At 35.4% G+C, this 15,070-nt stretch overlaps 1 protein-coding gene across 21 annotated transcripts in view; it reads right to left on the bottom strand.

The window, feature by feature from the left end:
* The window catches only part of ppip5k2 (diphosphoinositol pentakisphosphate kinase 2), a 93,156-nt gene that overhangs the window by 67,026 nt on the left and 11,060 nt on the right, over positions 1–15,070 (bottom strand). For all 21 annotated transcript variants that reach the window (XR_012386106.1, XM_009305118.5, XM_073914401.1 and 18 more), the window contains exons 6-11: positions 12,968–13,053; positions 9,905–10,059; positions 5,386–5,487; positions 2,965–3,126; positions 2,660–2,781; positions 1,041–1,142 (exon numbers count right to left, since the gene is read on the bottom strand). Coding sequence is in view for 20 of the 21 variants with exons in the window: in XM_009305118.5 (XP_009303393.1) it covers positions 1,041–1,142; positions 2,660–2,781; positions 2,965–3,126; positions 5,386–5,487; positions 9,905–10,059; positions 12,968–13,053 (729 nt within the window). In the remaining variant the exon portion in view is untranslated. The remainder of the gene's footprint in view (positions 1–1,040; positions 1,143–2,659; positions 2,782–2,964; positions 3,127–5,385; positions 5,488–9,904; positions 10,060–12,967; positions 13,054–15,070) is intronic.

A 15,070-nucleotide genomic window follows, 5' to 3' on the forward strand; every position in this document is an offset into this window, starting at 1 on the left:
TTTCAAAAAATCTCTCTCATTATTCTGCTATTAAGCATAACAGAAACAAATGTGATAATCCTAACTTACCTAAAAGAGAAAAAATTGTCACATTAACATCTGACTTTTTTTTAAATGGTTATGTGCCTTTTTATACAGTGTATGTAATCTTCTGCTTTCAACTGTATTTATACTGTACAAGGAACAACTATCAGGATGGTTTATTTTGTATACAGACATTTGTATTGGATCTGACAGCAGCTGTATCAAATATGTAAGTTATTAATTTCATAATGCTTTGTCTGTGAACGATAGCTTGTGTGTAATAGCGAGGCAGCGCTGGTGCCGTTCTCTATGCAGTGATGCTAACCAAACAAAACACTAGCCATTTACTGAAAAACACCTGCCTCTGAAAATCAGGCCTTTTCACCAAGAGGGTAAGATATGTGAAAATAAATGTTTTTCTACATGTACAGTTGAAGTCAGAATTATTATTATATAATAATTATTATATTATATCATAAATAAATTATTAATATTTTCTTTATATAATATAAATAAATAATTATATTTATTATATATATATTTATTATATATATATATATATATATATATATATATATATATATATATATATATATATATATATATATAAATTATTTCATATATTTTTTAAAATATTTTTTTATATTTATTACGTATATTTAGATTTACAAATAAAGTCACTCTATCAGCCCCAATAATTTAAATGGTTTTTTTAATGCTGTTTGGACAATCACATCATAACAATTAATTATAACCTGTTTTACAAAACTTTTTCCCATAGATGTGTCATATCAATAAAAATGGGAGAATTTTAGCTTTAATTTGATATATGACACACAGACAGGATAAATATGGTTCAGATATGTTGCAGTTTTAAATATAAGCCTTTGCTTCACATTGGATTTTCTCAAAAAGACGATTTTCAGAATCATTAAGTAAATCTTGGACATGGCCTAACTTTGTCTATAATAAAAATATCAAACAATAAGTGAAGACTTTTATCTGTAAGGACATACATGGTTCCAGAGGTTGTGGGAACTATAGGAATGTCCTCGGCTTCTAAAGGAATAGACCACGGGATCTGGAACTGTGGAGCCAATTCTCTCATGATGATATTCCTGTTAAACAAAAAGATGATGTTATACACATTTCACTGTATAAACTAATGCCCATCTAAAAATCCAAAAAGCCTTCTTTATCATTAATGTCCATTGGGAAAGCAGCTGGTTTCAAAGCAACTACAGCAGCGTGTCTAAAAAGACTGAAGCATTTTTAAATCAAAAAAACAAAACAACTGATTATACAGTATCTGTGCGTCTAATCAATGAATGTTAGATGTGTAATTAATGAGGAAGGTTTAAATCAGGTGTAATAAATAGGAGTAAAAAATGAAAAACACTCTTCTACGAACGATTTCCACAACTGAGGTGCCCTTGAGCACAGCACATAATCCCCAGTAGCCCCCCTGACTGGCACCACAGTGAAAGGATGCTTGCTGCAGAGAGAGAGTGAATGTGAGTGTATCTTTATACCTGGGCCCAAACTGACTCAAACACAAAATGTGTAGCAATCTTTAAGGGTTATACTGAAGAAGCCATATTTATATATATGATGAATTTTAATAGTTTTCACCAATTTACAAATGACCATTTTTTTAATTCAATTATTTAATAATGTCTCAGATAATTATAATATTTAAGATAAAATTTAGTCTGGTTTTAGACTTCATCATACTACTGTGTCTGCATTGCTCAACATGGCTAATGACTTGCTTGATGAGGGGGTATTTTAAAGTTGCTTGATTTTAGTTCAGCATTATGATTCACTTGACCACACTACTGTCCTTATTTGTGTAATACAGGTGTGACCAACCCTGTTCCTGGAGATCGACCTTCCTGCAGATTTCAGTTGCTACCCATGTCAAAAACTAATTTTTACTTGAACTAGATAGCTTTTATAACGTCACATCGCCCCATCACATGTAGTTACGGGACTGTTATATTTATGCCATGACTAAATTGTATGTTGATAATTTAATGTGTTCTGTCTGTTAGTTAGGTGTTGTTAAGTTTCCTCTCTTTAATCTTCTCATTGATCTTGTACAGCACTTTGGTACACACTAGTGTTTTTAAATGTGCTTTATAAATAAATTGACTTGACTTGTATATCTTATAATAAAAAATAAATAAATAAATAACTTTTTTTTAAAGCATTTGCAACGCTCTGCTGTCTGACTAAAACTTACCCTTTACATTGAGTTTATATTAGTTAATGTTGGCTAATGTGTTTTCTAATGAGTTATGAATTTATTACAGTAGTTACTCGTCTTTGTTAACATTAATGAAAATAAATGCAATCATTGTTAACTCAGAATGCATTAATTAATGCTAACAAGCACAACTGGACATTAAAAATACACTATTAAATGTTAAGCAATGATTAATAAATGCTGTACAAGTATTCTTAGTTAAAGTTAGTAAATACACTACCCAACATTAACCAATGGAACCTTATTTGTAAACTGTGATGTATTTTCATTATTATATCTATAGCAAAATAAATCCAAATGCATTATGAGGAATCTTAATGACTAGAAGTAATTTACTGTGTGTATATATATGTATAACATACTGACCCCAGAATTTTTGCACAGTCATCATAGTACTTCATGGAGTTCTTGACAAAGCTGAAGCCATTTACGTCACAGACGTACGACTGGCCATTGGCACGAAGCAGGTCAAATCCACACACAGTTTGCTATAAATGAAAAATTGCCTTTAGTTTACTGTAATAATAATAATAATAACAACAATCAGATTGTTAATATTTACATTTTCAATGCAGGGGGAGATTCTAATTCCTGACCAAATTATAATGCATTTCTGGCTGTAATGAACGGAATCATGAGTTAATTACACTGTTTTCAGCATTATCGTTTACCTTAAAAGCCAAGCAGACTTTCCATGCGATGAGTTTCTCTCTGGCATTGAGGATGACTGGATACCGTACTTCTTTCCCCTCGCTGTCTCGTTCCACCTTCCCATCCAGCGCAGGGGATTTACGGGCCTCTGCATGTGCGTAGTCAGGACCTACAGTATACACCTGATGTCAACAAACACAAACAAAAGCATATTAAAGAGTGCTTATTTAATAAGCAATCAAGCAGTAGCTGTGCTTACATAGAACATCTATGCTGCATCTATCTATCTACCAAGAGGAGGCCTCAGGTAAGACCCAGGAACTCCTCGAGGGACTCGGCTGGCCTGGAAACGCCTTGGGATCCCCCCAGAGGAGCTGGAGGAAGTGTCTTGGGAGAGGGAAGTCTGTAGTTCTCTCCTAAGACTCCTGCCCCTGCTACACGGCCCCGGATAAGCGGATGAAAATGACATGACGTTTACGACCAAAATAATAGTGATTGTGATTTTTCCAATAATCGAGCAATCTCGATTCGACCATCTAGACCAGGGGTCTCAAACTCAATTTACCTGGGGGCCGCAGGAGGCAAAGTCTGGGTGAGGCTGGGCCGCATAAGGGATTTCACAAAAAAAAAGTCCTCAAATGTCATTATTAACAGTTTTAATTATTTCTTCTGAACATGAAGTGTCCTGAACATTAATAGAACATTGAGTGAAGATTATGAACAGTTCTTCTGAACATGGCATCTTTTGCCTACTTCTTGCTGCCAGAGACTTGACAGCGCTTCTTCTCACAAATCTGAACCACATTTGGCTTTAGAGCGGAAGCAGTTGAGACCCTCAGTATGGCTTGAAGATAATCATCATTAAGTCTAGACCTGTACTTTGACTTATTGAAGTCCTAGGGAAAAAAGTGGGGGAACTCACTCAAAACTTCAATTCCCTTACCTAAAAAAAAGGCGTATATATGTATAAATAAAACACCCCCACCCCACTCCAGTCACATAAGTCTGTATCTACCTATAATATCAATATATATAAGATGCAGGGCAGGCACGTACACACATAGGGCTCAACCTGTGCAGAGCACATGCCCTTTTTAGTCTTGCATAGAAAGTGCCCTTCCAAAATGATCAAAAGTGCCCCCGCGACGCGACACACCCTCGGTCCCGCCCTTCAGTAGGCGCGCGATAACACCGCTCTTGAGTACGCGCGTGACAACACAGCTGATCAGAACGCGCGCGACAACGCGCATTGAGTGACAAGCGCGCTGTGTACGGATAGAATCAGCGGAGCGGGGAGCGCTCTCTCTCTCCCCGCTCCGCTGATTCTGTCAGAGTACAGCGGTCGGCGCGGGCCACAAAATATTGCACTGAGGGCCGCAAATGGCCCGCGTGCCGCGAGTTTGAGACCCCTGATCTAGACGATCTTAATCCAGCATTTCTACGATTCTGTCAATCATATTTTCAAGTTCAGGAGAGAAGAAAAGGCGGCTGCACGAGTCTTTTCATTGTTTCACATACGTAGCTCAGTGACATTGACACCTCCAAATGATGTTGAATGAGTCACATACTGTATTTATAAGGTATAATTCCCCTAAAAATGTCATTTTTGTCTTCATATAATGATGTTTTCGCAGCCGGGAAATCACACGTGACGTGAGCTGTTATCACAAAGAGGGTGTGCGTCTACTTTAGTGAACAGAACCTGCATATGTTGCGAGTGACAGGTAATACAGTTGTAAATAATATTTAGTTTGTGGCACAGAGTGATCATTTGGGAGCCGCGCGAGAAGTATGAACAAGCACTTAGCAATCAGAATGAAACTGAAAGTGTGCACTTCATTTAAATGATCATATCGCATTTTAGAATTATGATTACGACAAGCATTTGATATGTTTTTTCTTTCAAAGCGAACCCACAGTTGTGCATGAAAATAAATGTTTACAATGTCACTACAACTACTCTAACCTATATATTGCTGAATATAATTTAATAATGGCAAATGTCTGATTTTACCGGTGAATAAATTTGTCTAATATGACAGATTGCAAGCATATATCTCAAACATGATAATTCAACATCAGAATTATCATAAGTAGAATAGAATTATTTATAGAAACCAGTAGACCTACACATAATATTATTATCGATGTTGTGCCATATGTTTGTTTTTACCATACCTTTATTTTGCATCTACAGAATCGTGAGAGAATCGTGATCTTTATTTTAAGCAAAAAAATCGCGATTCTCATTTTAGCCAGAATCGTGCAGCTCTAATACATTGGTGTGAAAAGTGTTTGCCCCCTTCCTGATTTCTTTATTTTCTTTGCATGTATGTCACCCTTTAAATGTTTCAGATAATTAAAAAAAAAATAATAGTCAAATATAGCACAAGCAAACATCAAACGACAGCCTCTGTTAAAGAAAATGCAGGCTGAGATACCTTCACATCCGTTCCATCAGTAGGCATGAACTCCTCATAAATGTAGGATCCAGTCTTTCTGACATTACTCTCAGGAGAATAGACACTACTTCTGCTGCCAATCTGAAACGGATCAAACGTGAACAGAAATGAGCCAAAACACCACAAGACAAATGGCCAAATTTTCAACAAAGCAAAAGTTTAGACAAGCCCTCAAAAGCTCAGAGAATGATTTGTGTGAGTGTGCTTTATGTAAACGTATTTTCCATTCACTAATACGTAGGGATGTAACAATATTGTAAATACCGTCATACCGCAATAGTAATTTTTTTCAATATTACCGTAGGCGCATGACTCAATAAAACTATATTTCTGAGAAAAGTTTGCTTGGGCGAATGAAGCGAACGGGAGGTAGCAGGAACTACAATTCCCATCAGCCTAGGCGTGGCCATCATCCTTTGCGGTCTGTTGTCACTACAGATCCAGTAATGCGGAAATGGAGTGTGTTGCTAGTAGCGGGGAAGAAAAAGAGCTTGAAATGATCGAATCTAAAGCGAGTTTTAAATCGGATGTGTGGAAGTATTTTGGTTTCTTTCTAATAAGATACGGTAAGCAGGCACTGCCAGACTGTGGTGAAATATAAGTCGGGGAATACGACTAAAAACAGTCATGGGGACTGCAGAACACAGCACACTGTTCAGATTGATGCAGACGTTGACTTAAACCGCAAAGAGACCTCTACCTCACTCATGGCTTGTCCTTTCAAGTGGTAGAAAGACAATGCACAGCGTTACCCACTGCGGTCAAATTGGCTAAATCATATCTCTCTGTCCCAGAAACCTCAGTTCCAAATGAGAGGGTTTTTTTCTGTTGCACGGGACATTGTAAATGCCCAGAGATCCCAGCTTTTACCAGATTATAGTTATATAATAATTTTTCTTAAAAAAAAAAAAACATCTCTATCTAAATGAGTGAGTGATTAAATGTTGAATGTGATGAGTTTTCAACAATACTAAATTGAAACTTTATTTTTTCTACATGGTTTAATAGTTTTTTTGTTATTAAAATTGAAAAATTGAAGTTCCTGTTTCAAAACTTACAGATAGATGGCTAATTTGTATGTCATTGATATGTTCAGTGCTAAGGTAAATAAGTACTTTTGGCACTTTTTTCGAGTCTTTTCATTAGTTTTGTTTTCCTGTAAATTACTCAATAAATACCGAGGTATTACCGTACCGTGAAATTCTGATACGGTTACATCCCAACTAATACAGCAACATGATGCTATTAACTGATGAAACTGAAAAAATTAATGAAATGAAAAAAACATAAGTGACAGTAAGCGACCAGTGTTGATATTAGTCATGCAATTATCAGCTCACATATACATTCACACGTATAACATTCATTTAAAAGCGCAACTGACATGGAGAGCCAACTTAAAGGAACAGTTCACCCAAAACTGAAAATTCTCTCATCATTCTCTCATCATCATTAGAATAAATGGATATGAACTCAATCAAATTTTTATATCAAAATATAAATTTGGCCAAAATCTTTACATAAACTTCTGAAAATTCCTTAAGAAACAACAATCACTAGCAAAAAAACAAGAACAAATGAATTTTCACATTTCCTGAATACTACTGATGGTTTGGAAGATGATGTCTAAATGAGCTGTGTTTCAAAGCTATAGACAGATCACCAGTGTCAATATTTATATTAGGACATTAAAATCTTTTTTTTAGAAAGATTGGAAGTTTTTGTCCTAATTTTCATTACTATTCTGTATCATTATACAGTGGCATAAAATGGTTTTAAAATGACAATAATATCATTTATTGCACTAAATTACGTGATATAAAATTGCTCAACAAGAATTGTTGGTACACTTTATAATAACTACACACTATAAATCATTTATTAAGCATTAGCAAATAGTCAATTCATTATCTGTTAAGCATTAACTCTACATTATTACGCGTTAGTAAGCAGTTTATAACTGCAGCTACAAATGCTGTGTTCTCTATTCTTGACTTACAAACATATTTAAAATGTGCTTAATAATTGTACTTTCATACTTAGTTAATGATTTATTTTTCATTACTAAATTAAGTATCGCATTATTTACAAACCATTTGTATTTAAGAGTAGTTGAGGGTTTTTAGGATCATTCAGTTTGAGTTAGTAAATGATTATTAAACTATTAAAATCATCGTTTATATATCTCATTATTCAGGCATTTATTAATAGTTTCATCCAGTTTTGTAACCTAATCTAAAGTGAGGACTATTTATGCTTTATAAATCCCTTATAAATGACAAATAAAGGCTCAGAATCAAATGAACAATAATCTTTGCAATCTTATCTTTAAACATTGCCAAATAACAGGAGTGTCAAAACACGACATGAAACTGGATAAAACAACAACAACGATATAATAATTGAACAATATAATAAGATGCAATGTTCAAACTCTACAGTGATTTTAGATGAGGTAGCAAAGATTTATTTTTCATATGAAGTACAGTTTCATTTGTGTGTTTTTAAACGAATAGTAATGAATAACGTCATTTTCCTGTTAAGAATTTAACTTAGCCTTTTTTTGTCATTTATTAGGGATTTATAAAGCATAAATAGTTCTCACTTTAGATTAGGTCACAAAACTGGATGTAACCATTAATATATGCCTGAATAATGAGATATATAAACGATGATTTTAATAGTTTATTAATCATTTACTAACTTAATCTGAATTATATTTTTTTGTGCTTTTTTTGCCATAATAAAAAATATATTTGTAGAGCTACTTATGTTCTGTTGTTATTAATATTTTAATAAACTTTAATATGTAAAACTGTCCGAGATAAGAACAAAAGCAAGTGATGCATCAAAGTTCGATTAAAAAAAAACCTTGAATGGTTACAAAAATCCTTATAATTATTAAATTAATTTATAAAAACAATAAAATAATTTGTTTTAAAATGTTGAATTGATATTAATGATATGAGGTAGTTGCGGAAACTTTCTACTTCTCTGTTTATACGTCCGTCTTTACGGCCAATTTCTTTCCTCCCCCACCCCCCCCCTTCTTTTTAAAGAATACCACAACGGCAAACACAGCAAGTATAAAATCCTCGTCTGCTTCGCAAGGTGCACGCACTGTCAGCGGAGGCGACAGGCGAAAGTATAAATCCAGCTTAAAATAAAGCTGTGGTTTATCAAAGTGATGCAAACAGCTGTCAAATCACAGAATGAATATGTGGCCTTCAGGATTATGCAGATTAAACTGTCTTGTCTTGTCTTGTGAGTGAACTCTGACCTGTTTAGTAAACGCTGCTTCACCTGAAAGCAGATTCTGGAGATTTAAAGGTCCAGTGCTTTAAAATGTGCATTTTTTTATTCAAAATTGTACAACCTCAACTGAAACATAAAGACAGGGCAAGACATATAGTATAGGCAAGCACAGTGTTTCTCAACTGGTGGGTCGCGACCCAAAAGTGGGTCGCAGCAACATTTTCAGTGGGTTGCAGAGCGTGTGGTCAAAAAAACAACAAATGTTTCATTTATAACTTATTTTGCTTATATAAGACTTTTATTTTGAAATGCACAAGCGACAACTGTACCATTTGACATGTGAAATTTAATTTAATTACAGCAACAAATTTGTCGAAGCGCAAGTACGACCCCGAATATTGATGACAAAAAAGGCTTAAAACCTCAGTGTGTCATATGTAGTGATGTGCTCTCACGAGAGCACTTTTAGAAACCAAACATTTGTCGTTTGTACTTTGTAATATTTCTATAATTTGAGACATTTTGTTAAATGACAATAATGAAATATTGTGTGTTTGTAAGTCTTGGTGATTTTCTTATGATTTATCTGTCACTACTTGTGTATGTTAACAAATAAATACAAATTAATTATAATTCCTAAAATTGTATTATAGCTCCTAAAAATTTGGCCCACGGGTTGATGACCATGTAAAAATGTGGGTCCCATGGCCAAACCAGTTGAGAACCCCTGCTCTAGCATATACCTGCCCTTTAAAAAATAGCCAACAGTGTTTTGCATTAATCACAGCTGTGCAAGTGAGAGTGCATCAAAAGAAAAGCAAATGAGAAGTCTCTCATAGGGGGCAGGACACGTCAGATACTAGAGAGCATTTGATATTTATAATGCAATGGATGTTTATATCTTATAAATGTGAATATTGTCACTGTTTTGTTGCACACTAGATTATAGATATCCTAAGAACTTGGATTTTAATTTCACAGGACTTTTAATGCTGATTGAACCATCTGGCTTTGAGCAAATGTGCATGAAAATCCCCTTCGATTAATCATGCAGCTCTAATCAGCAGATATAGGAACCCACTCAACAGCTCAAACGTTAACGGAAATGTACATGAATTTTAAAAATCAGTAGGGATTGGTTGCGCAATTGAACAACACTAGTGTATTGCTTTTTATAACCACTGGTTTGTAAATACTTCTGATAAGAATCCTATGTAGAATGTGGTGTGTATTTGGATCCCACCTTGCGGAAGAGCCGCTGACTGCCTCCGCCTGCAGATGTTGGGTAGTAGATGTAGACATTGTGGTCTTCGGCACTCACTGGCTTCTCAACAAAAGGCTTCTGGAAAATCTCCCCATTCACCTCCACATGGTCCTCTCCCTCCACCAGGTTACATTCTAGAAAAAACATCACAGCAATGTCTGCATTTGTGTCCTGCTGGGATGTTTGTACTTCAAGTCATTTTTTCATCACAAGATGGCCGTGTACCTTCTCTTGAAAAAGAAAAAATAATTGATGAAGCCACTGCATATTAATGACAATATGTAAAAAGCTGTATTTTAAAGTTATACAATTTTCTGATTTATATATTTATATTATCTCAAATGTTACAAAGAATGTTTAAATCCAGAGAAATAACAGGCCGTGTGCTTTGTCATCAAGCTAATAATGTCACATAGCCTCGATTTCCAGTATGGTTTTATAAAAATCAGGGAAATGCCAAATATGCTTTAATATGTTGTGCACTTTATTAGTATCATTCTAGTAATTGCTTCAACGCTTTTGTTTGGTTACGATGGCTTTAAGCCTTAAGGTTATTGCACACTGAATCCAAAATGTACGTCCCCAATTTTTGCATGTTAAAATATAAATTTAACTCAATTGTATTGACACACAGCCTCCGAAACCTTTGTCTATCAAAAAAAAACAAACAAAAAAAAAAAAACACACAATTAAACAGGTTTGATTTGAAAAACTCTGAAAAACTGACTTTTGGTGTGTGTGTTTGTCTGTTTTGCATGTGTCTGCCTGTATTGTTTTGCAAATTATTTCACAATGGATTATTCAATATGCATCAGACTCGGTGTGCAAGGTTTGTGTGAGTGACTAACTATTTGGATTTTAAAAAAAAAGTCTACATAATTTTCACACGTCAGTATGCAGAGACCTTATTTTCTATTTCATACTACTATTTCGTCACATCCAATAAGCAAAGCAAAGCAAAGTATAACCACCCGTTATAAAAGCGTGTGCCAGACCACTCACTAGCCCCTTCTCTTCTTTTTCCGCTTGTTTCTGTGTTTGTGTGATGCGTTGCGTTTAGAAAAACCTTCTAACTGTGTATTTTTGTTGTTGCCCGTTTCTGTGTGTGCAAGTTATCCATCCGTTATCTCATTCCATTTTCTCAGTTATGTTGTTTACGAGGCTTGGACGAAACGGACAGGTAAGAAGGTCACGTGACATACATTTTGCAACCCGTAGGACTACTGTTCTGTATAGTACATGAGGTTAGGGGCGAGCGCCACCCCTTGTGCTTTTTGGATAGATAAAGTAGATAGTTAGAACTCGGAAGACTCTTCGCGTGTTTATTATTTTGTTTTCATATATTTAGTTAGTTAGATGCTTCTGGGGAGTTAGATATACAGTAGTTTGAGTTTTGTTATTTTCATTTCTTTAGCGCCGCCCACGTCCCTTCCGCCAGCTCTCTTGTTTTTTTTCTTGTCTTTATTTGTCTCAGTGTTGTATATATTGTAAATTGTATATTTTTGCCTTAGTTACTTTTTCTTTATTTTCATTAATTCGTTGTTTATGTTCACGTTTGGGTATTGTAAATAAAGTCACATATTTTTGGTATCTACTTTGGTTGTCTTTTGCACTTCATTCACTGTTTCTATAAAATTTATTTTAATTGCACATAAATGTCAAACCGGGTGAGGCAGTGGCGCAGTAGGTAGTGCTGTCGCCTCACAGCAAGAAGGTTGCTGGGTCGCTGGTTCAAACCTCGGCTCAATTGGCATTTCTGTGTAGAGTTTGCATGTTCTCCCTGCCTTCGTGTGGGTTTCCTCCGGGTGCTCTGGTTTCCCCCACAGTCCAAGGACATGCGTCCGTAGTGTATGAGTGTGTGTGTGAATGTGTGTGTGGATGTTTCGCAGAGATGGGTTGCGGCTGGAAGGGCATCCGCTGTGTAAAAACTAGCCGGATAAATTGGCGGTTCATTCCGCTGTGGCAACCGCGGATTAATGAAGGGACTAAGCTGACAAGAAATGAATGTCAAACCCCATTCCCTAGACTAACATCAGGGGGTTGTGACACTCAGTCACATCATCATTAACCTACGCCTTTGTTTGTTATGAATACGCACCCTTTAATGGCAAAAATGCACTGTACCTTTAATTGTTTTACTGTAATCTTGTCAGATTAAAAAAAAGCTTTTTTTGTAACAATTACACTGCTTCATCTCACCTGGAAGTATTTTATTCAAGTTCAATCCATCTGCCTCAGTCTGACAGCTTTTCATTATTATTTCAGTTTTAACAAAAATTTGCATAAACATCAGGCGTCACATCCATTAATTCCACTATATTTCTCATCGACATGCCCCCAAACCAGAAACTAGGGGCTTGAAGATATTAACTTTCGACTCCATAACACTTTTGTGGTGTGTTCAACTCATAAATACAATTTATTCAACATAACTTGAACAGAAGATTAGATCAGTGATGCAGGGTTGTTATCTTTAGCCTAAAAGGGATAATAGTTCGCCTAAAAATGCAAATTTACTCACTATTTACTCAACCACAATTGGTTTCAAACCTTGAAGAGTTTCTTAATTCTATTAGGAAAAATATATTTGGAGGAATGTTAGAAAACGGCAAACACTGACTATCATAGCAAGAAAAACATATACTATTTAAGTCAGTGGGTCATCAGTTTCCAAAGTTGCTTCAAAATATTGTTTGTAAAAATTCCCATTTGTAACTTTAAACTTTTTTTATCATGTAGACCACATTATTTTTCATCATATTATTGCATTATCATTATTTCTCGTATCAGTTTCTGTACTTAAATACTGTTAGACTCCCCAGAAAAACAAAGCATGGTTTAATCAACTTTAATCTTTGCTCTGTTGTGTTTATGTATGCTTGTAATTTATTATATTTTACGCAGATGCACAATAAACTCCTACATGAGAACAGACCACTGCGATGTAGATAATCTAAACACATTATCTGATCTCTGGTGCCACAGGCTTGTTTTAATGTCGTCCAAACTAGGTCAGTGTGAGATTTAAGGGAGTTAACAAACCTTCTGGTCGGGCAGGATCTCTGTTCAGAACTGCAAATCGGGGGAGTTGTATTCCCTCATCCTTCAGGATCCGATACACCTCCCTCCTAAACACAAACACATTACAGCAGAATTTAAATCTTGGATAGGGGGGACATATTAATTATTTGAACTACAATCCATCTGTTTTTACCATTGTACATGCACAAATGTTATTAATGTTCTGCAAAGATGCTTCAAGAGCCATTGTTCAAATAGATGATTCTTTAATCTTCTGCTATATATCATTGACATTACTTAACATTAAATAAAAAGGTCAGCCTCTAAAAAAACCTTCATTACTTAAAAGGTTAGTTCACCCAAAAAACAAAAATCCATCATTATCCCTGTATCATTCCAGTCCTAAAACACTTTTATTCTTCTTTAAACAACAAGGCAATGAGATTAGTTCTTGTTCATCAAGCTAGTATCGTCCAGATTTAAATGAGTTCTAGGCATGGAAGCCAATTAATTTTTAAGTGAATAAAAATAACCTAAAATCATACAAACTAATTTTAGGATTTCTTTACAAACATTTGAAGTGAAATCCTGTTTAAAAAGAACAAACTTTAAACTTTCTGTTAAACTTTATTGTTTGCAAAAACATTAAACACCATTATTTAATTGCATGATTAATATTTTTCAATGAATATGACAGGAGGCAGTTATGTTAACTATTAGGCTCCGTTTTATTATAAATATGCGAGCAGTGAAGATGACTGTGATATAAATATGTACACTATGCCTTTACATTTTTGGTGTTACTATCAAAATTAAAAGAGGCAGTGCTTTATATCATGTTTTCGTTTTATTGTAAAGATAGGAAAACAATGTATCCAGGGTACATGAATGACGTTATAATGTAGGCTACACGTTCCATTTAAAGATTTACCCGACATGTCCTTGCATCCTCGGGAGTTAGTTCTTACAAGGAAAAGTTTGAAATTCAGAACTTTGTGTTCTTGATATAGAGGAAAAAGCCTCAATCACACAGAATTTTTTGACACGAAGCAGAAATTTTTTAAAACAAAAAATGGCCTGTTCCGCATTTCCAAGTAGCAGAAGTCTTGTGTTTTAAACAGGGGCATTTAAAATAGATTAAAAACACAGGCATTTAAGTTCCAATTGAATTTTAAAACAGTCAATGCCAATAACAAACAAAAATTGTCTGCATGTTGGATTCTAAGTGGACTGCAAAAAATGCCAAAATACAGGCATTGCAGATATGGAAAATGGAAAATTATAATAATAATAATAATAATAATAATTATTATAATAATAATAAAGTATTGAACACAAACAATTGTACTCATTGTAAAGTTGTATTGCTGTGAGTTGAGAACATTAATTATAAGGTAGAAATAATTTTGCTCAGTGCTCCTTTACATTCATCCAGTTGCTAAGATAGTCCAGTCCAGACATCCCAAGTCTCCCGGAAGTTGCGGGAAAATCCCGCAAATGCACAGAGACTCCCGGATTCCCGCAAATGAATGATAATTTCCCGGAAATCGTGCGTCTCCCGCCAGGTTCTTAAATACGTTGCACACCCCTCTCCATCGCATCCCTCCTAGCTCTTCAGATACGTTGCACGAAAACTCATCCCCACCGCTCTTTAGGTGCGTCGCGCGCGGCGCAACTCACCCTAACCGCTCTTCAGGTACGTCTCGCACGCACACGGCCCTACTCAGATACGTCGCTCACTCCACCCCTGACACAGACACACACAGACACACACACACACACACACACACACACACACACACACACACACACACACACACACACACACACACACACACACACACACACACACACACACACACACACACACACACACACACACACACACACACACACACACACACAGATACACACAATGCGCCGGAGCGACTCCCTTCAGATTCAACATGCATAATCGCACTGGATAGCTTGGTGATGCGACATTAATTGTTTTATACTGAAACTTGCCTTCAAAAAGTGCTTCCTTAGTCTTATCCATATTTCTTTGCATGTTGAACACGTTCAACACAACAGGAAGTAAAAAAAAACCTGCAACTGCGTTAATTCCGTAAAAAAATTTTAACC

The sequence above is a fragment of the Danio rerio genome, chromosome 10, assembly GCF_049306965.1.
Source record: "Danio rerio strain Tuebingen ecotype United States chromosome 10, GRCz12tu, whole genome shotgun sequence".
Classification (NCBI taxonomy): Eukaryota; Metazoa; Chordata; class Actinopteri; order Cypriniformes; family Danionidae; genus Danio; species Danio rerio.